This window comes from Octodon degus, unplaced genomic scaffold (genome assembly GCF_000260255.1).
Source record: "Octodon degus isolate 3935 unplaced genomic scaffold, OctDeg1.0 scaffold00056, whole genome shotgun sequence".
NCBI classification, from domain to species: domain Eukaryota; kingdom Metazoa; phylum Chordata; class Mammalia; order Rodentia; family Octodontidae; genus Octodon; species Octodon degus.
In genome coordinates this window covers 8,089,073-8,109,048 of record NW_004524632.1, presented here as the reverse complement: position 1 = coordinate 8,109,048, position 19,976 = coordinate 8,089,073, and the positions used below count along the sequence as shown (strand labels likewise).

The 19,976-nt window shown below is 61.1% G+C and overlaps 1 protein-coding gene across 1 annotated transcript in view; it reads right to left on the bottom strand.

Annotated features, from left to right (window-relative positions):
* Arhgap23 (Rho GTPase activating protein 23) overlaps positions 1–19,976 on the bottom strand; it is a 60,721-nt gene that overhangs the window by 20,817 nt on the left and 19,928 nt on the right. The window contains exons 2-17 of the mRNA XM_023718127.1: positions 19,150–19,311; positions 16,933–16,978; positions 15,592–15,687; positions 15,405–15,483; positions 15,265–15,319; positions 11,733–12,873; positions 10,469–10,624; positions 10,271–10,382; positions 10,134–10,191; positions 8,485–8,628; positions 4,008–4,328; positions 3,831–3,892; positions 3,584–3,714; positions 3,085–3,206; positions 2,767–2,922; positions 1,041–1,119 (exon numbers count right to left, since the gene is read on the bottom strand). Coding sequence (XP_023573895.1) covers positions 1,041–1,119; positions 2,767–2,922; positions 3,085–3,206; positions 3,584–3,714; positions 3,831–3,892; positions 4,008–4,328; positions 8,485–8,628; positions 10,134–10,191; positions 10,271–10,382; positions 10,469–10,624; positions 11,733–12,873; positions 15,265–15,319; positions 15,405–15,483; positions 15,592–15,687; positions 16,933–16,978; positions 19,150–19,311 — 2,920 coding nt within the window. The remainder of the gene's footprint in view (positions 1–1,040; positions 1,120–2,766; positions 2,923–3,084; positions 3,207–3,583; positions 3,715–3,830; positions 3,893–4,007; positions 4,329–8,484; positions 8,629–10,133; positions 10,192–10,270; positions 10,383–10,468; positions 10,625–11,732; positions 12,874–15,264; positions 15,320–15,404; positions 15,484–15,591; positions 15,688–16,932; positions 16,979–19,149; positions 19,312–19,976) is intronic.

Below are 19,976 nucleotides of genomic sequence, written 5' to 3'. Positions count from 1 at the left end.
CGTCATTGCCTGATGGCCTCAGACAAGCCCCACCAGCATGACTTCGAGTTAGCCAGTCCTAGCCAGGCCTAGCCAGGCCGGGGTGGGGCCAGCACCCCGCCTGGAGACTCAGGGAGGAGCCCTGAGCATGGCCTGCGTGGAGCGTGCCTAGCACCCTGGGCCCATGTGACCTGCGGCAGGCCACGTTGCCTCTGAGCCTCTGCCCCAGGGAGCAATGGAGGGAGCGGCAATGGCGACAGTGTTGGTGGGGGTCACCCTGGGAACCAGCATGAGAGGCAGACTTGGCCTCTGCAGTGCACTCTGCTCCCCTCTGCACTATCGAAGGTTCTCGGGTGCATTTGTGTTTCGTTATTTATTTATTTGCTCCGAATGCCTTCAGGGCAGGTTTGGCTGGCTTGAGTTGTGGGGATCGAACCACAGCAACCTGAGCCTGACTGCTTTGTTGAAGCAGCCACTTAAAGAACTGAGCTAAGGGGCAGGCCCCCTGCATTTGTGTTTTAAAAATATCCCAAAATGCCAGATCCTAGGCTGAGGCAGGAAGATTGCTGTGAGTTTAAGGGCAGCCCAGGATACGTAGTGAGTTCAGGGCCAGCCTGGACTACATAGTGAGATCTTGTTTAAAAAAAACAAAGCAAAACAAAACCAATAACCAGGGGCTTGGGAGAGAGCTCAGTAGGATAAGTGCTTGCCTGGCAAGTGCAAGAGCCTGAGTTCAATCCCCAGTTCCACCAAAAAAAAAAAAAAAAAAAACCCCACAAAACAATAACCAAATTAAAAGGTGGCCAGAGCCAGGCATGGGGGTGTAGGCCTGGGATCCCAGCACTCAGATCTCAGGGAGGCCGAGGCAGGAGGAATGCTGTGACTTTGAGGCCAGCCTGAGCTATATGGACGACTCTATCTTAAAAGTAATTAATCAATTAATTAAATTAAAAAATGAGGGCTGGGGGTGCTGCTTAGTGCACAGGTCCTGGGTTCAATCCCAGGCCGTCAGAGTGGGGTGGGGCTGGGGTCCCCCTACCCAACTTCCGCCCCCAGCTCACCGTTGGTGAAGAGAGGTTCAGGCAGCTTCCGAAAGAAGGACTTGAGCAGGCTGCTGATGACGTTGAGGTCCTGCCAGCGCTGGGGAGAGACAGCGCGGTCAGGACCCAGCCCGGCACGTCCCAGGAGGCACCACCCACACAGCCCTCCCACCTGGCGGCCTCGGCCACTGCAGCCACCATGCCTGTTGTCTGGTCACCCGTGCCCTGGCGCTGGCTGCACTTTTCTGCCAGGCACAGAGGCGGGGATGGGGCTAACCCTGCCCAGCATACTGTCCTGGTGCCAAAGAGAACCGCAGGTCCAGAGGAGCCTGTCGCAAAAATGGGTGGCTGCTGCCACAAGAGGGCGCTATTACCCCACACCTCGGGGAGGGATCCCGGGGCTCTGCGGCTTAGACTCAACACCTTCGCTTATCAAGGTCGCAGGACCCCGGCTCACCTTGGCACCCCACAACGGGACTCCTGCGTGGACATGTCCGTCCCTCCCCCAGATCCTGACGCAACTCAACAGGGCACTCTGACCCACGCTTCCTTTGCCCCCCCCAAAGCTGCTCACTCCAACCCCACTTCTGCCAGGGCTCCACCCCTTCTCCCCTCTGGCTGCAGCTCCCTCAAAGCCCCCAGGTCTGGGGCCTCCCAGCGCCTGAGCCCCTACCCTAGGCCCCCACAACGGCAGCCATCAGGCACTACCCCAGCTCTCTGTTGTCCACCTGAGTGCTGCTAGTGACTTCCAGTGTCGTCCTCCCCGGCCAAACACGTGTCCACCCTCACCTCCCCTGGGGCTGGGCTATGCCATGCCCTGCATGGACAGCCCTCCTGGACAGGCCCCTCAATCTCAGCGCGCTCCCGCCACCTCTCCCTCCTGCACCCACTGCCTCCTCTCCCCAGCGCCTACAGCCAGCGACTGTCACGGGAGGACGCCAAGTTCGTAGCTCTCTAGGCAACTTCCTTTTCATCAGAACCTCTTCCGTCACACAGAACCACAGGTGAAAACCCAAGGTACCTCAGCAGAGCAGGGGCTCCCCCCTGCCCACGGCCCCTCTGGGAGCACCAGTTAAGAACCGCTCGCCCTGCTCTAAACTGTGTTTTCTTTCTGGGGTTAGGAACTAAAGGACTCCATCCCCACCCCCTTTTTTTTTTTTTTTTGGCGGAACTGGGGATTGAACTCAGGTTCTTGTGCTTGCCAGGGAAGCGCTTATTCCAGTGAGCCATCTCCCCGGCCCCCCCACCCTTTTTTAAATTTTATTTTGAGACAGACAGAATGTGGCTACTAGGGTGCCGGGGTTGGCTCAAATTAGTGATTCTCCTGCCTCAGCCTCCCCAGTGCTGGGATGACAGGCATGCGCCACCACACCCAGCCACAGACTTCCAACTGCAGTGCTGCCTAAGGGAGCTCCCAGCTACAAATGCTTAAGGTGGGGCTGTCAGCTTGCCCCCAAGCTGTCTGCCTGGCCCCTTCCAGACTGCCTGACCCTTCTCCAAGCCTTGCCTGTTCTCCCGACCCAGCCTGAGCCCCTCTCTGCACGGCTCCGCGGCTGTGTGCTTACACGCTGTGAAGAGACCTCAAGTGCCGGGACTGTAGCTCAACTGTGAAGGGTGGCCCTGGTGTGCAGAGGCCCTGGGTTTGCTCCTCAGCACGGCAAAGAAAAATCCCAGCATCTAAAGCAGTTCTGAGCTGGCCTTGTATCAGCAAAGTGGAATTCCGTGGCCAAGACTCGGCCACACCCACCTCGTCCTGCAGGTTGATGTCACTGGGCCCGCGGTTGAGCTGCTCCTGCAGGCTGGACACCACGGCGTTGTTGCCTGGCACGCGGTAGATACCAGTGGACTCCAGCCCCCGGGCCTCCACGACGCGACAGCAGGCAGCCACAATCAGGGGCACATGCTGGGGAGAGGCAGGCGAGTGTGAGGGGGATAGAGTGAGCCTGCCACCTCCAGTCCTCACCCTGGTGGGCTTGGGCTGGGTCCTGAAGCTCCTGCCTGGGAGCCTCAGTCTCCCCACTTGCCTGCCCGCCCACCCATCCACCCAGGGACAGCAGAAGCCCACCTGGTTCTCCGTGGCAGGCTGGCACTCCTCCAGCCGGACTCCAAAGGCCCTTGGTGTGGCTTTCTTGTTCTTCTTGATGATGTTGATGCCCCAGGGGGTTTTGGGGGCAGCCATATTGTCATCTAGGGTGGGAAGGGCAGAGGGGACAGGTGAGTGGCCACTTTGGATGGGACAAAGCAGGGACCCCACCAGTGGCACTTCATCCCCAGCAGAAGCCCAAGGTGGGGACACCTGCACCACAGAAAGCAGCTCCAGGCCCTCCAGGGCTGCTGCGGGGCCCAGGGCTACACTGTGAGGTGGAGGCGAGAGCCACGCTCAGCTACAGCCGAAGTAACACAGCCAGAAGCGCACAGAGGGCCAGGCTCCTCCAGGGCGGGGGACCCAGGGATGCCTGCAGACTCCAAGGACAAGGGAGTCACTGGAGAATGAGGCTACAGGCCCTCCCAGCCCAAGACCTCCCAGGCCACATGCGCTGCGCCCTGTCCCTGCAGCCACCTACCCTTGCCCCCTGCAGGCTGCTCCTGGGTCCTGAGGGCCCACGCCGCACTCTGCTTGAGGAACTCGGACTTGAGCCCCCCCAGGCCACGAGAGACTTTGGGGGAAGACTCGGCTTTAGGCCCAGAGCCATGGCTGTGGAGGAAGAGAGGAGAGCAGTGTGGGTCACAGGCAGCCCCATACCCAGACCCCGGCCCAGGGGCAAGCTCGGACCCGCCCGCACCCGGCGGCTGCTGCCGGCCTCGCCTCACCTCACTTTGCGGTAATCGTTAAGCTTCTTGCTGATCAGAGCTTGGTTGGCACAGCCGGGGTCCTGCGGAGAGGAAGCGGACGCCATCAGCGCCCCAGCCCACGTGCGGGCTCGCCCGCCGCGCCGCCCTGTCGCCGTCCCGCCGCCCTGCCCGCCCAGCCTGGGGACCCCGGCTCACCTCGCCCTCGGCCCTGCTGTTCTCCCGGATTGCTCTGATCCAGCCCAGCATGTCATCGCGGTCCTCAGCCTGAAAGAGATATTCACAGAAGTCAGCGGTGGTCAGCCGGAACACGTGCCTCCTCTTGGTGTCGCTGTAGGAGATGTCCACCAGGCAGGAGCCGATGCAGACGGGCGCCGCCGCCTCCTCCTCACCTGCGCCGGCCGCCGCAGCCCCCGCCGCCGCCGGCCCGGGCTCCCGCCGCTCCTTGCTCAGGCAGAGCGAGCGTGCCCGCAGCGTGGCGTACACCCGCTTCCACTGGCGCAGGCCGCCGCCCGCCTTCTGCGGAGACACGACACGGAGAGGCAGCGTGAGAGCAGGCAAGGACGCGGGGCGGGACGCCCTCCCCGGGCCCGACCTCCCCGCTAGGGCCTCGGGCCGGGCGCGTTCCTGAGGCGGGGTCTCCCTCCGCTCCTCCTTAACAACCCTCTTGCCTCGGTCCCCAACGCCCAACGAAAGGCGTGGGCCTGCGCCACCTTGTAGCTGTCTCCTTCTTCCCTGCAGGCCCGAGGGTCCAGCATCCCTGCAGCACCGCACCACCCCACCAGGGGCCTGTGCCACCCCCGCCCTCACCGACAGACAGACAGACAGACAGGCAGGCAGGCAGACAGACAGACAGACAGACAGACAGACAGACAGACACACACACACACACACACACACACACACACACACACACACACACTGGCCACATCACACTGCCCAGCCAGGCCCAGGTCCTTCTCCAGCTCCCACGCAGGGTGCCTGTCCACCCACTCCCTGGAGCCTGGCCCCTGGGCGAGTGGGGCCACTGGCACCCACGGAGGCACAAGCTACAAGGTCCTTGTTGCCCGCAACATAGGGCCGCATCCTGGCTGAATCAGGCAGGATGACTGCACCCCTACAGAGGTCACTGGACCTGTGGGCTGGCGTCGGGGGCCCCGACATCAGAGTTCTCCCTGGGGGAGCCCAACACAGGCCAGGTGCTCAGCTGTGTGAAGGCCAAGACCCGGATCTCACAGGGGATCTCAAGTTCCGGGCCAGCCTCTGCCGCCCAGCAAGAACCACCCCAAAACAAAGCTGGGCAGATAGCTCAGCTGCACAGCACCTGCCTGGCAAATGCAAGGTCCCAAGTTAGATTCCCTGTACCAGAAAAGAAAATACTTGGGGCCCCAGCTTGCGGGAGGCTGAGGCTGGAGGATCACCGCGAGTTCAAGGCTGGCCTGGACTACCTAGCAAGACCCTGTCTCAAAAAAGCAAAGAAGAAAGCTCTTCACCAGGGGGGACTGCAGAGTGACAGTGAGGCAGCGGCCAGGGCTCCCCTGAGACTGAAGAAGCCGATGGCCTTGGACTCCCCAAACTGGCCTGGGCCTTAGTGTCCCCTGCTACTGAGTCTGGGGGCACCTGGCAGGAACACATCACATTTCTTCCCTGATCTCTGCCTGCCCATCTCAACTCTGAAGGACAGGTGACAGCAGTAGGCAGACAGGACCCCGCATAAGAGCAGCATCTGTCACAGACTCAAGGACCCTAATTCCAACTCCTGACCTAGGGGACAACAACATCTGGTTTGGGTCAGCGAGGGATGGGAGCCCCTGTTCCCTCCAGAAGCACTCAAGGCCCTGAAGCTGGAGACGGAGCCCAGGGGACCCTGCAGGTGGCTCACTCTGTCCTGAACAAAAGTTGTGTCCCCGTACTCCTGCTTCCTGTTTCACACAGCGCAGCCGACCTGGCTGGCCCTCCATCACCTGTGCTTTGCTTAGTGCTGGCGACTGACCCTTGCATCTGCAGCGCTGCAAGTTTTCTTTCATTGTGAAACAGGGGTCCACTCAATTGCACTGTCTGGGTTTGAACTTGGAAACCTCCTGCCTCTGCCTCCTAAGTCCCTGGAATTAGTCTTGGGCTATACAGTGGGGCTGTGACTCTGCTGTTTGTTGTTGTCCGTTTGTTTTAGAGACAGGGTCCCAATAAGTCGTCCAGGCTAGTCTTGAACTCACTATGGAATCAGGCTGGCCTGGCACTCATGGCAAGCCTCCTGCCTTGACCTCTGCGGGCTAGAATTGCAGGTGTGCAGCACCAGGCCAGGCTTCTCCTCTGTCAACACCCAGGTCTGGTCCACCTTCCCCCAGCCTCTCTCCAAAAGCCCCTTTCTCTGGCCTCTCACCGTGACTGTGACCAGGACCCCCTGCCACTCAGACAACAGCACGACCCTGTCTCCTGCGTCACACCTCGCACCCCCTTTACAGCCCCCCAGCATGTTGCTGATGTCTGTGCCCCAAACCCCGTGTCTCCCACCTCTGGCCTGGGCACTCCTGGCACCAGCTCCAGCATCCCCTGCCACTGCCCCAACCGCCACGAGCCTCCTTGCTTCTCCTGGTTTGGGCTCCTAGGCCCTCGGGGCACAGCCCAACACCTCCTCCCCAATCCCACCACCCTGCAAAGCCTCTGGACCCCATCCTGAGTCTGTGCCCCCTAAATCCTGGGCCCCACATGCTTTCTCTGCCTGGACCGCCTCCCGGCAGCCATTGGTGTAGATGACCCTGTCCTTGGGTCACAGACCCAAGAAGCTCATGGGTGCCAACACCAGATGCTTGCTAACATGATGTCACAGACCCCGGGAGAAGGGTGGGAAAGTCAACCATAGTCGGCCACCACCTCCACAGGGGCCCGGACAACCATTTGACCACAGTGAGCCAAAGCCTTCTGGGAAAAACATGGCATCTGCCCCGACAGATTGTGTTCTCCTCCATCCACAAAATAACAACGCACAGCATTCACACCCCGTTAGGCCTTGCAAGTGCCCTAGAGATTTTATTTTATTTTATTTTATTTTATTTTATTTTATTTTATTTTATTTATTTATTTTTGGTCTTTTTGAGACAGGGTCTTGCTGTGTAATTCAGGCTGGCCTTGAGCTCTCTTTGTAGCCCAGGCTTTACTTTATTTTAGTAAAGGTCTACAGGGTCTCACTATGTAGATCAGACTCATAATGATTCTTCTGTGTTCAGCCTCCCAAAGAGCTGGGATTACGGGCATGTGTCACCACGCCCGGTCTCAACTGCTATCTCAGCACACCCCAGGGGCAAGGCCAGCATGGTGCATCTGCCTAAGCAGGTGCCTTAATCCGCTGAGCTATTTGGCCAGCCATTTTTCTTTTCTTTTCTTTTCTTTTTCTTTTCTTTTCTCTTTTTTTTTGAGACAGGGTCTTGCCTTGTAGTGCAGGCTGGCCTCAAACTTGCTGCGATTCTCCTGCCTCAACCTCCCAAGGGCTGGGATTACAGGCATGAACCACCACACGGGTGCAATCACCCCATTGGTGTAATTATTTATTTATTTATTTATAGGTTTATTTCTTGAGGCAGGTTCTCATTTTGCATTTCAGGCTGGCCTTGAACTCAAGGCAGGCACTCCTCCTACCTCAGTGTCCCAAGTGCTGGGACTGTAGGTGTGCACCATGCCAGGTGAACCAGTTTACTTATGTGTTATGTATTATTCAGGGCCAGTCAAATAGCTCAGCGGATTAAAGAGCCTACAAGCAGGCACAGGGGCCGGGGTTCAATCCCCAGGCTGCCATGCTGGCCCCATCCCCGGGGTACACTGAGACAGCAACTGAGACTGGGCATGGTGGCACGCACCTGTAATCCCAGCTCTTGGGAGGTCGTACACAGGCGGATCACTATGAGTGCCATCTAGTAGTGGGACCCTGAACACCCTCTAGACCTTTCCCTAAAATGCAAAACAAAATGTATTATTCGGAACTTTCTGGTGCTGAGGCTGATCCGGGGCCTCCTGCCTGCTATGGCGGGTCCATACCAGGATGCACCCACCACCACATCATTTCCTTCGTCCCCTGACCCAGGTCAGGAGCAGAGATGACCATGGGCTCCACTCACAGATCAGGGACTGAGTCACAGGCAGGTGGCGCTGGAGCCACCCAAGGGCCCTGGCCACTCCGGGCAAATGTGGGGGACAGCCACTCCTCTTGGCTCCTCCCACCCACAACACATCGCTAAGTTTGCACCCCAGCCCCCATGTCTCTGGGTCCTGCCTGCGCCCCACCCTCCCCGCAGCCCTAGTCACTGTGCCCTTGTCTCTCACCCAGGTCTCACGGTGCCACCACCGGGCCTTCTCCCCTCCAGGGCTGCCTTTTCTATGTCCCCCCCAGGGCCGTGACCCTCAGTAGGGTGCCAGGGCCTCTGCCACCCTGAGATACCGAGCCTGAGTGGCTTATGGGCTGCTGGTCCTGGAGAGGCTCAGGCTCTGCTGGCTTCTCAAACCCCACCTTGCTCCCCAGAGCCATTTTTAGGGTGACCTGTGGCTCACTGGGGGACAGGCTGCTGGGATTCAAAACCCACAGCAACCAGATCTGACCCTATCCCTGCCTCCAGCAACTCAGGGTGAACGCAGCAACTGCCAAGCCTGACCTCCACCCCGCCGCCTCGGCCTTCCGCCGTCTTACCTTCCCCTTCTTGGTGAGGACCTGCTTGTATGACAGCCACCCTTCCCTCCTGATGTCACTAAAGGCCGTGTCAGAGAGGTCCGAGGTTGAGTGTCGCTTCGAAGGGGCATCAGTGTCCTCCGAGGTGCCCCAGCTATCCAGGGACTGCGAGGAGACAGCACAGGGCAGGTCAGGATGGCTCCTGCCATATCAGCGCGCCAGGATTCCCATAGGCAACGGACAGCCTCGCAGGCCTGGTGCATGTCTGAGGCGTCCCCCAAGTGCTGTGCAGCCTCAGGGCCTGGCCCGGCCTCTCTGAGCGATCGTGAGATGTGATGGAGAAGCGTTGACAACACACGCCTCCCAAAGCCGATCTGCAGGCTGCTTTAACTTTACAGCCGGAAAGGAATTAAGGAAGCGGGAAACAACTTTATCCACGAGGAGTTAAGTAAACAGGGGAAGTGGGAACATCAACAAAGACCGAGGGAGCAGAGTAGGTAGTCCTGTCCATGAGGAGTTCACAGAGGAAGCAACGGTGTCAACAGACTCTAGGGGCAGGGCCACACATCCAGGGAGAGTTAAGTCAACTGAGGAAGTGATAAAGGGTGAGCCAGGTGGCAATGCTGTCCAGGAATCAGGCGGGGAGGGCCTGAGATCCAAATGGATTTCCAGCCCATACACAGTGCAGATGGACGGGCTGGCACATGCTGTCATTCCAGCGCTCTGCAAGGCTGAGGCAGGAGGATCACAGGTTCAAGCTCAGCCTGAGCATCTTAGGAATTTAGCAAGATTCTGTCCCTCCTCAAAAAAAAAGAAAAAAAAAAGCCAAATGTGGCTGGGGTGTAGCTCAGTTTGAAGGCCCCAGCCCTGTGTTCAATTCTCAGTACTACAAAAACAAACAACTCTAGACAAGTGGGGCCAGCCTATAATTCCAGCACTGGGGCTGCTGAGGCAAGAGGCTCGCCATGAGCCAAGGCCAGCGGGAGTATGTGGGGAGACCTTATCTTTTTTAAAAAAGAAAGAAAACAAGAAACAGTCGCAGTGCTGGGCACAGCTGCTCGGTAGAACTCTTGCCCAGCACTCCAGGCCCTTGGCTCGCTCCCAACCCTTTGCTTCTGGGTCCCACGGCCTGCAACTCCAGCCCCTCCATCAGCGTCGCCACCCGCCATCCCTGTCTCTTCCAGCCAGCTGCCCAGGCGGATACCACACACACATGGGCAGCATCTCCCCAGGGACACGCAGGGATGGGTCCCAGGGACCCCGCAATGATGGGATGGGTGAGAAATTTCACAGCAGGCTCGAAGAACCCCAGGGAAAGTGAAAACAAGGGCAGGGCGTGGAGGCACAACCCTGTGATCTCAGCACTCAAGAGGCTGAAGCAGGAGGATCGCTGCAAGTTTGAGGCTGGCCTGGGTCTCATAGTGAGTTCAAGACCACCCTCAACCATACAGAGATACCCTATCTCAAAAAGACAAACAAAAACAGTAACAAAACGTGAGTCAAATGCTGAGAGCAGGCTGGAAAGGAGCTAAAACCTTGGGTGGGAGGTGTGGACGGTAAGGGGTGACACAGCCAGTACAGGGGTGGTCACGAGGGTGGCGTAGGGGTGTGGAGAGAACGGAGCAGGAGTCTAGGGGGCAGCTTGGGCCCCACCCACGCCCACTGCTCACCCCATCCGTGAAGAAGCTGCGCAGCACCCGCAGGCTGGGCACGCGGCTGGGCAGGCGCCTGGGAAGCAAGGAGCAAGGTGAGGGCAGTGGCCCGGGGACCTCGAGGAGGACGTCCACCCACGTCCCTCGGTCCTCACCGCAGCACCCGGCCCTCATCCCGGAAAGTGTTGAGCCCGTCGTCGCAGGACTTGGAGCGCTCGGTGGTGACGGCCAGCAGGTAGGATGAGCGGCGCCCGGCCTTGATGCTGCCTGCAAAGCGGCCGTGTCAGGCCCTCCAGGCCAGGGAGGGTCGAGCGGGGACAGTGGGGAGGGAACAGGGCCAGCGCAGCACTCACTGCAGTCCTGGGAGTAGTGGCGGCTGAGGGCGAAGGTGAAGGTTGGCGAGGATGGGCTGGTGCCCAGGACCGGGGCCGAGTTCATGGCGCTGGAGACCACGGCGGAGGCGGGGACATGCTTGGCCTGGAGGTCGATGCTGGGGCTAGTGGGCTCGTCTGTGGGAAGAGGGCAGTGTGATGCCGCAGAAGGTTGCCCAGGGGGTGCTGCGCCCCTTGACCCTGCGGGCAGCAGCGGGCTGTGTCTCGCCCATCACAGCCCATCAAACCGGAGCTCCCTGAGGCTCAGATAGTCTTTCCCAACCACTGGGGGTGCCCTGAAGGCAGGGCCACCTCTCCCCTCACAGTGCAAGTGACAGTTGCCTGCAGCTGCCAGCCTCTCTCTGCCTCCCTCGCCACCCATCCTTGGACCCCTGCACCCCAGAAGCCAATGTCACCACCCTGCCTGTCCCTCATGGGCACCTCAGGTCCTAGACACCTCCGCTCTTCCTGCCCCAGGGTCCATGACCTCCAGCCCGGAGGTAGGTGGCCTTCGCTGTCCCCCTGTAGCCCATGATGGTCAGGCTGCCTCTGTCCTTCAAGTCACGCCCAAAATGTCCTTTCCAACATTCCGTCCATGCCCACCAGTTCTGGCTAGGCCCTGGACCCTCCCTGCCTTCCTGAGCTCCTTGTGCCACATCCCTGGCCCTGGATTGTCCTGTGCGCAGAGTACTCAGGACAGCCTGGAGCCTGCACAGCCCTAACGCTACCATCCGCCAGAGGAATACAGGCAGGAAGGACAGGTGAAGGGAAGGAGCACACAAAAAGAGGAACAGGGTCAGGGAGATGGCTCAGTGGCATAAGTGCCTGCCTGCTAAGTACAAGGCCCCAAGTTCAAACCCCAGTACCAAAAAAAAAAAAAAAAAAAAGAGGAGGAGGAAGGAGGGAGGCCAGGTGTGGTGGCGCATGCCTGTGACCCCAGCACTCAGGAGGCTGACAAAGAAGGATTGCTGAGAGTTGGGGGCCAGTCTGGACCTCAGAGAGAGACCCTGTCCCCCCCAAAAAGGAGGGAGGGACCTGAGGCAGAAGGGAGGGGGTAGGAAAAATGGAAGTGCAAGTGAACGAGGTGGGAGAGGGAAACAGGGAATGCTGCAGAGAATGGATGGATGGACAGACAGACAAGATGGCCCCACCCGAACCCACCCCACGCTTGGGCACAGAAGACACATGGGTGGGCACAGCAGGTCACAGACAGCCAGCGTCCCAAGGCCGCCCCTGCGTCACTCACCGATGAAGGGGATGGAAGCCAGAGAGTCCTCGGTGGTGGCCAAAGGGGCTACCCTCCGGCCCAGGCGCTCCCCTCGCCCACTGGCCTCTGGCTCAGGGCACTCGTCCCCGAGCCCCAAGTTCATCTGTCTGGTGGGGCCCAGCTGGCTCTTGCGGCCGGTGGGCGGCTTCTGTCTCAGCACCACCTCTTCGCGACGATCCTCAGCAGGAGGCTCCAGGGTCCCGGCACTGGGTTCAGGCCTTGACACCCGAGGTGGTTCAGAGGCCTCAGGTGGGAATGGGGTGGGGGTCTGGGCCAGGCTGAAGGTGGGCAGCCCCCCAAAGGGCGAGTCCCGGAAGGAGAGTGCGTGCAGGAGGCCCGTCCGGCGCTGGAAGGATGGACTGTAGCTTCGATAGCCGATATACCCGATGTCGTCCAGGCCCTGAAGGCCAGGCGCAGGAGAGGACTGAGGCCCTGGCAGGTCCCGAGGGGGGCAGGCAGCCGAACGGGTGGCAGCAGGACGCTGGGAGGCCCAACCACAGCGCTCTAAGCGGGGCGACCCCAGTGCACCGGGCCCCAGGGCTTCAGCGGAGCGAGTGGCCCGGCCCAGGTAATCCTCTGAGCGAGCCCGATGCCAGCTCTCCTGGCCCAGGTGGCTCAAGGCATCCTGCGATGTGGAGCAGGGCCATGCACGGTGAGCACTCATGTCTTCCAGCCGGTCCTGGGAGGCACTGCGGGCCCGGGGTGGCATGGCCGGGCACCGGCTCTGCCCCGCCCTGCGGGGCACCTGCTTGGACAGCCAGTGCGACAGGGCCTGCTGGCACTCCAGTCTGCTGGGTAGTGCCCTGCTGTTGGGCTCCGGGGGGAGGGAAGGGAAGGCACCAAGGCTCGGGCGGGGCTGGCTCATCCCCGAGGAAGAGGGCTCTAGAGGGGTGCAGGCAGCGGGTGGGGCACGGAACCCTGGGTCGCTCCAGGAAGCAGGGCTCCGGGGGTCGCTGGGCAGGGCTGAGGTGGGCTCAGGCACCATCATGGCCCAAGCAGACAGCCCAGCTGGTGGGGCGTAGGTCTTCCGGGGGTAGCAGAGAGGGGGCGGCTCGGGGATGCTGCGGGCCTCTCCAGAGTACGGCTCGTTCCCCTTCAGGTAGGCGTCCTGGGAGTAGGCCTGGCCAGACAGAGACACACATGAGAGGACCCCAAGGGCCAGCAAGGGGCCAGAGAAGAGGGCTCAGCAGGGGGACGGCAGGCATCAGAGTCCAGGGGGAGGACAAAGAAGTGGTGCATGCACACTCAGGCGCACATACACACACACCCTCCAGACAGGGCAGGCAACAGGGGCAGTGTGAAGCCTTAAATATCCTCATATCTGTGCTCTGGATTCCAGGGCCACAGCCACGTGGGTGGGGCGGGAAACTCCAGGGAAGGTGGCTGGGACCTAAGAAAGCCACCAAGGGGCGTGTCCAGGGCGGGGTGGGCTGCAATCTGGAGCCCGGGCCTGGCTGCCACCGGGTGAGGAGGGCTTGTGCCACCCCCTGTCCCCTCAAGGCCAGCCCTGAGGCAGCCCAGGGAGGGACCCTGGGCACCGTCTGTCACCCCTAGGCCTGAAATCTGGCACTGGCTGCCAAGGCTGACGCTGCATTGCTGAGGAATGACAGGGCCAGCGCCCAGGCCCTGCCAAAGAAGGAGGTGTCCCCCAGGGACAGACTGCAGGCTGATGGCCGCGGCCAGCCTGGCCCAGTTACTGGGGGCCAACTGGGAGAGAAGTAGTGGAGGGTGGGAGGTGCGCGCGCACGCGCACGCGCGCGTGCACACACACACACACACACACCATGGCTCAGGAGACACACACCCTACACACAGACACAATGCGACGCCCACGCAGAACTGCCCCTGGTCCAGGCACAAACATCATGTGACAGGGATGCGCTAACCACACCCCCGCACTCGCCCCTCCGCCAGGCGCACACACGGGAACAGCCACGCATACCTCTCCCTGCTGCCATCCTGCCGGCTCCCGGGGCTCCCTGTATCACGGCGTCAGGGATAGCATCCCTCCCGCCTGAGCCCCCACGGTGGCCACCTTCGCTGGCCGGGCCCCAGCCCCTCTGTCTGCCTGGCCCAGCGAGCAGCTCCAGCGCCACCGCCGGCTCCTTCCTCAGGGCCGGTGGGAGGAGTGGAGGATGGGTGTGGAGGGGCCGCGCGTCGGCGGTGGCGTCAGCCGCTGCTGGGACCCGATTGGCCTGCAGCTTTGGCTCTCGACCACAGGAATGCCCGGGCCCCACCCTCGGCCGCCAGAGGTGGGGGTGCTGTGCAGCCCCCAGATGCTAACACCTGGGGCTCCCGACCCCCTGAAGCCCACAGGGAGCAAGGCTGGGAGCTGCTGTCCTACACACCCTCTATCCCTGCCAGATGGAGAAGGTGCACCTTGGTCCCGCCCTGTCACCCCATCTTAGCCAGCCTGGCCTCAGCCTGAGGGAGGCATCCAGGCAAGGTTTTTGAGACCTGGGGGAGCCCTCCCCTCCCCCTCCCCAGGACACACAAGGGGACAACTGAGGTCAGGGGTGGAGGCTCCCAGAGGCCGGGTGCTGAGCACTACACTGTGATTACAGTGATTGCCAGAGCTTGTCCAGGGCGCAAGCACGGCACGGGCTCCCGGAGCCGGGATGGCCCGCTGCCGGCCCAGGGCGGTGACCTCTGGCCAAACAAGCTGGCATATGGCAGGGACCCATGAAGTCAGGGAACCAGGCTCTGGGCCCGAGGCTATGGGCACAGGGCCACGTGTGGCCGAGGCAGTGGCATCTGGTGGACGTGGCCTTTGGTGGTGATTCACTGAGTGCACCCAAGGGTGGGGGAGTGGGCTCAGGCCCACATCCGGTTGGATAAATGTGGGGTCCTGTGATACCATGGGGCTCATGCTGTGTGTGTGTGTGTGTGTGCGTGTGCGTGTGTGTGCGTGCGCACTTGTGGTAATGCACCAGCTGGTGTTTCTATCATGTAGCAAGCGCCCCAGGTCCTGCTGCGACCTTTTATGGTGCTCCTGCCTTGGGATGGGGACATAGGGTCTTGATATCCAGCTCTGTGGGCTGTGACATCGGCCCGTCGGGTGGTACGAGGGCACATGTGCTACAGCCTGGCCCAGGTGCTGGGTGTCACTGGGCCATGCTGGGGCTGTGTTGTCCTGCAGCCACCCATGTGTGCCCCTGGTGATGGGGTACGCTGGGGGACCCGGTCCATGTGGGTCACCAGAGATGGCTCAGCAGGGCCAGGCAGGGAGGAGATGGGGACAGGCACCTCTCACAGGCACCAACAGGAACGCACCAGTCTGGCAGGGCCCGCCAGGCCACCTCCTTCCAGCACCTGGTCAGGAATCCTGCCTGCCAAGGCCAGCGCCTGCCCTCTCCTGGGCACAGAGCAGCCCAAATGAAGCAAGAGGCAGCCCTGCCCAGGGAGCGGCCCACAGCCCCATTGGGCAATGCCGGGTGGCGATTTCTTCCGGAGCAGGGCCCAGGGAGGACGGTGGGCGCCACTGCCTTGGCAGTGCAGGGGCAGGACTCACCAGCTGGAGGATGTCCTCATCCTTGGGCATGATGGACAGCTCCAGGGTGTCGGCACTGCAGGGACAGGGCCAAGGTCAGGCCCGGCGGAGGACAGGGACCCGACCGCCAGGACCTGGGGGCTCCGGGGGGCAGGGCTCACCTATTCTGGATCAGGGCGATGACCTGGGAGTAGGTCTTCCCAATGACGCTCTCCCCATTCACCTTCACCAGCCGGTCTCCTGGGGACAAGGCGGGCACGCATGAAAGGAGGGGGTACAGCAGGCCAGCACGTACAGCCGCGGGGGGGGGGGTGTTCCGCCCTAAGCAAAGGGCCGGAACCCGCCTACCTGTGCGAAGCCCCGCCCTGTGTGCAGGGCCATCGTCCTTCACGTTCTTCACGAAGATGGTGTCCATGGGCTCCAGGCGGGGCCGGGGGGCAGGGCCTGCAGAGCATCAGCCAGGTTAGCGGGGTGGCTGCTGAGGGTCACACCGCGCACAGCGACGCGGGGCACTGTGAATGATCATTCGCATACACGGCACATGGCACACGCACACTCACGCCTGTTCACAGGACCCAGGGGCCAGATCCGGGACACACAGGGTGCCAGCAAGAGGACAGAAACCTACAAGGCCACAGAGAGAGCTGTGCAGATGCCCACAGACACCCTATCAGGAAGCAGGCTGAAGGGACACAAAGACACAGTCCTCGCCAGGCATGGTGGCACCCCCTAGTAATCCCAGCACTCGGGGGGCTGAGGCAGGAGGACTGCTATGAGACAGCCTGGACTACATAGTGAGATCCTGCCACAAAAATTCAAAAACAAGGGCCAGGGAGATGGCTCAGTGGAATAAGCGCTTCCCTGGCAAGCGCAAGGGCCTGAGTTCAATCCCTGGTTCTGCCAAAAAAAAAAAACAAAAAAAAAAAAACAATTCAAAAACAGAAAAAGACACATGACAGGTGCCATGCAACGAGGCTCCACATCAAGTCCTGAACGTACATAGCCCAGGAAATAAATAACCCGCACCCAGAGAAATAGGCACCCCACATGCCAGTGCGCACCCAACACTCACACCTCCTGCCCACTCCATTCCCCTGGCTGGAACCCAGCGAGTGCCTGGGCAGGCTGGAACCCCGTCACACCTCACGGTGCTGTCCCACTGGGTGGAGGCAGCTCTGGCTACATGCTCACATCTGCTGGCAACGTCATCTACAGTGTGGGTTCAGCCCCCTCCCACCTTGGGGCATAAGGACAGTCCCAGGAATGCCTGCAGACACCCAGGAACAGGGCAGGAAAGCTGCCCCAAGCACCCAGGGAGGCTGGGAGCTCACAAGGAGCCCTTGGGCAGCAAGGCTGACATGGAAGGAGACCTGGGGTCCCCACTCCCAAGGGGACCCACTGGCTCTATCTGTAAGGCCAGCCTGTCTCAGGGCCCCAGCAGCAGTCCCAGGCCTGGGCTTCGGTTTGAGGTAGGAGCAACCCAAGGAGGATGCAGGGGCCACCCAGAGTGCCAGGGTCTGTAGAAGGGACAGGCCCAAGGGAGGACAACACAAGGAAAGCAAGCAAGGAGAGCAAGCAAGGGGGAGCTGCCAGAGGGCCCAGACCAGGGACAGGGAAGAGAAGAACGGCAGACGGGAGTGGGAGAGACATAGCCCGACCCCGGCACCTCCACTAGCCAGCACCACTCACCTCTTCTTCCTGCTCCTCGGCCTCCTCGGCCTCCATCCTCTTCCTCCTGCGGCAACAGAGTGGGCCTACCCCTCAGCGGTGTAGAGCCCAGCGCCCGCCACCTCCTCCCAGCGAGCCAGTCGAGGGGGCGAGGGCTTCCCGCTGTACCCCAACTCCCAGGTCAAGCCCCCCAGCCACCTGCCACCCTCATGGCCCCCACACACCAGCCACCTGAGAACCCAGTGCTCCAGGACCCTATCCCTGTCCCCTGGGAGACACACACTGAAATGCAGGGGACACAGATAAGCAGGGTGACAAGTGCCAACAGTGCTATCTCCCTTGCTCAGAGAATGGGTGGGTGGGGAAGGCCAGACTAGCTGGCTCTGGGGAGGGGCTGGGGCATGTTGGGGAGCGGCAGGAGGGGAATGCGGGGAGGGGACAGGTCGAACACACCCTTGGTGGCAGAACAAGCAAGCACATGCAGGGCAGGGACCTGCTGTCAACAGCAGGTGACTGGAATTGGACTAAAGTGTCCAGGCAGAGGAGAGGCTGTGCCCGCCCTGCTGACAGGGACACCAAGCAGGGCAGTGGTCTCTGTGGCAGCAAGACACAGAGCCACGGCACCCTCAGGGGGTCCCAGGGACCATCCTGGAAGTGGGGTTCTGTGGGGAGGAGCCCCGGCTGAGGGAAGGAGGACGTCAGGGACAGGCCAGCAGGACGGGGCATTTCACAGCCCTCTCCACAGCCATGGCAGGCCCACTTCACAGACGACAGCCTGACTTACTTCCTATTTTCTTTTTTCTTTCTTTCTTTTTTTTTTTAGGAACTGGGGATTGAACTCAGGCCCTTGCCAAGGAAGCACTTATTCTACTGAGCCATCTCCCCGGCCCCCTCAGCCTGACTTGAGGCTTCTCAAAGCAAGGGCTGAACCCACCACTCATTGGTGGCCCAGCCAGGCTGGGGCCCTGCTGTGTGGGGTGCATGCTGATGAGAGGTGGCAGTGGAGAGCGTGGTGGCAGAGCCAATGGATCTACTTGGATGGCTGAGCCCTCATGGGCTTTGGGGCAGCAGAAGGAAGCCGGGGACTCTGCCGGGGCCCCCATCCTCCTGGGTCTGCAAAGGTGACAGGGCTATGCCTGGCTCCCCCAGCCCAGGGCATCCCCATGCTCTAGGACACTGCTGCCACCACTGTCCCCCATCTGCAGGGTTCCTGAGTGAAGGTAGCAGGGACCGGGAAGGAGGCGGCTCCAGGGGCTGAAGGGGCAGGTGTCCTTGGGCACAAGGAGTGAGACAGCGCCATATACCACTGCCACCCTGACACACAGCTGCGGCCAGTGACACGTACACGAGTTTACGGAGGGGCATGCCTGCACACATGTACACGTGCAGACACGGAAGCACAGGAAGGCCCCAAAACCAAATGCTCTCATTCTCTGGCAGGTGAGACAGAGGTCTCCAAGGGAGACAGCCAACAGCCGTGACAGGCAGATTCCAGAGCTGGAGGAAGCTACAGACCCCAGCATGAATCTCTCTCCTCCCCTGCAGGTAGAGGGGACTAGGCCCTCACAGGGGCTCTGACAGCTGCCTGGGCCCTGGTTCTCCTCTTGGCTCAGCCCTGACCCACAGCCTCAGGCTGGCTGAGGAGCCGGTTTCCCAGAGAAGGAGACATTTACATTATGGCTGGAAGGGTTCGCTGTGACCAAAGCAATAAACGCACCCCAGGCAGAGCAGAAAAGCTGCTAAAGGCAACTCCACAGTGCCTCAGGAGGTGTCCCATGACCACAGGCCCTCTGTCCCACCCTGAGCCTCTTTCCAGAGCCCCACTGCAGCCTTGCAGGTCTGAGGCGTGCTGGAAGGGTCACAGAGGCCCGCAAGGGCCTGGGGCATGCTGGAAAGGATCACTGAGGCATACTGGGGCAGACTGTGAGTACCAGGGACAGGAACCACAGGCCCAGCTCAGAAGCCACCAGGGGAGGCCCAACTTTCCCAAAACAGCTGTTCACTTTCCAGAAAGGCCACCTGGCTCCCACCTCCGGGTCCCCTGCCCTGAACCAGTTGTTGTCCCTCTCCTGGGGAAACCCAGTCCACTGTGGCAGAGGTCTGTCCCGGACACACGGCACTAGCACCCAGCCCCCGCAGCCCTCCTCCTGGGCCCTGTCAGGGGGGCTCAGGCTGTACCCCAGGAGAGCCCCACCCCAGGGAGCCTCTGGGTTCCAGGGCCAGCAGGCAAGCCTCTACCTTCAGGCTGCAGTGGATGGCCGACTCTGGCGGGTACACAATGAAGTGCCGCAGGGTAAAGCCGAAGCCGTCCTGGAGACTCTTGTGCAACAGCAGCGTCCTTGGCCCCTGCCAGGGCATCGGGCGCCCAGGAGAGCACCCATCTTTTGGGCCCAGTGGCAACTGTGGGCACACAGGGAGGAAGGGTGAGTGGCAGGTGGCTGGCACCCTGCCCGGGACCACAGGCCCCCCTTTGCTCTCGCCCTCTCCCCACATCAGCTCAGTGGCTCCAGCCTCCGTTTCCCTTCAGCCCCTGGCGATGTCCCTGCCTCAAAAGCCAGGCAGGACCAGGTGTGCACTCAGTGTGACACACTGACTGAGCACCTACTCCACACAAGGTACGCCCACAGCCTTCCTCCCTGGAGGAGCCTGCTGCCACCAGAGCATGCACAACTCACACCCATGTACCCACACACACACACGCACGCACACGCACACACAGAAACAGAATACAGTGCTCACACACAAGTACACAAGCAAACACAGGCAGGCAGATCCAGAGCCAGGTCGAGTCCACACGCCCACGTGGGCAGAAACATGGAGTAACCGCAGACAGGCGTGCGTGGACACAAGATGCGTGGCCCAGATGTGTCTTACAGGAATGGCAGCAGGAACGTGGGGACCAGGAGCTTTGGGGCACAGAGGGGACATCAGATGGGGCTGAAGGAACAACTGCAGGTCCCAGAGCCCGGCTGGGTTCCTGGGAAGGGCTGGGATGGCAATGGTGCCCAAGAAGAGGTCAGGTGGCACCTGAGAGAAGACCCTTTCATGTCTTCCTGGATACAGAG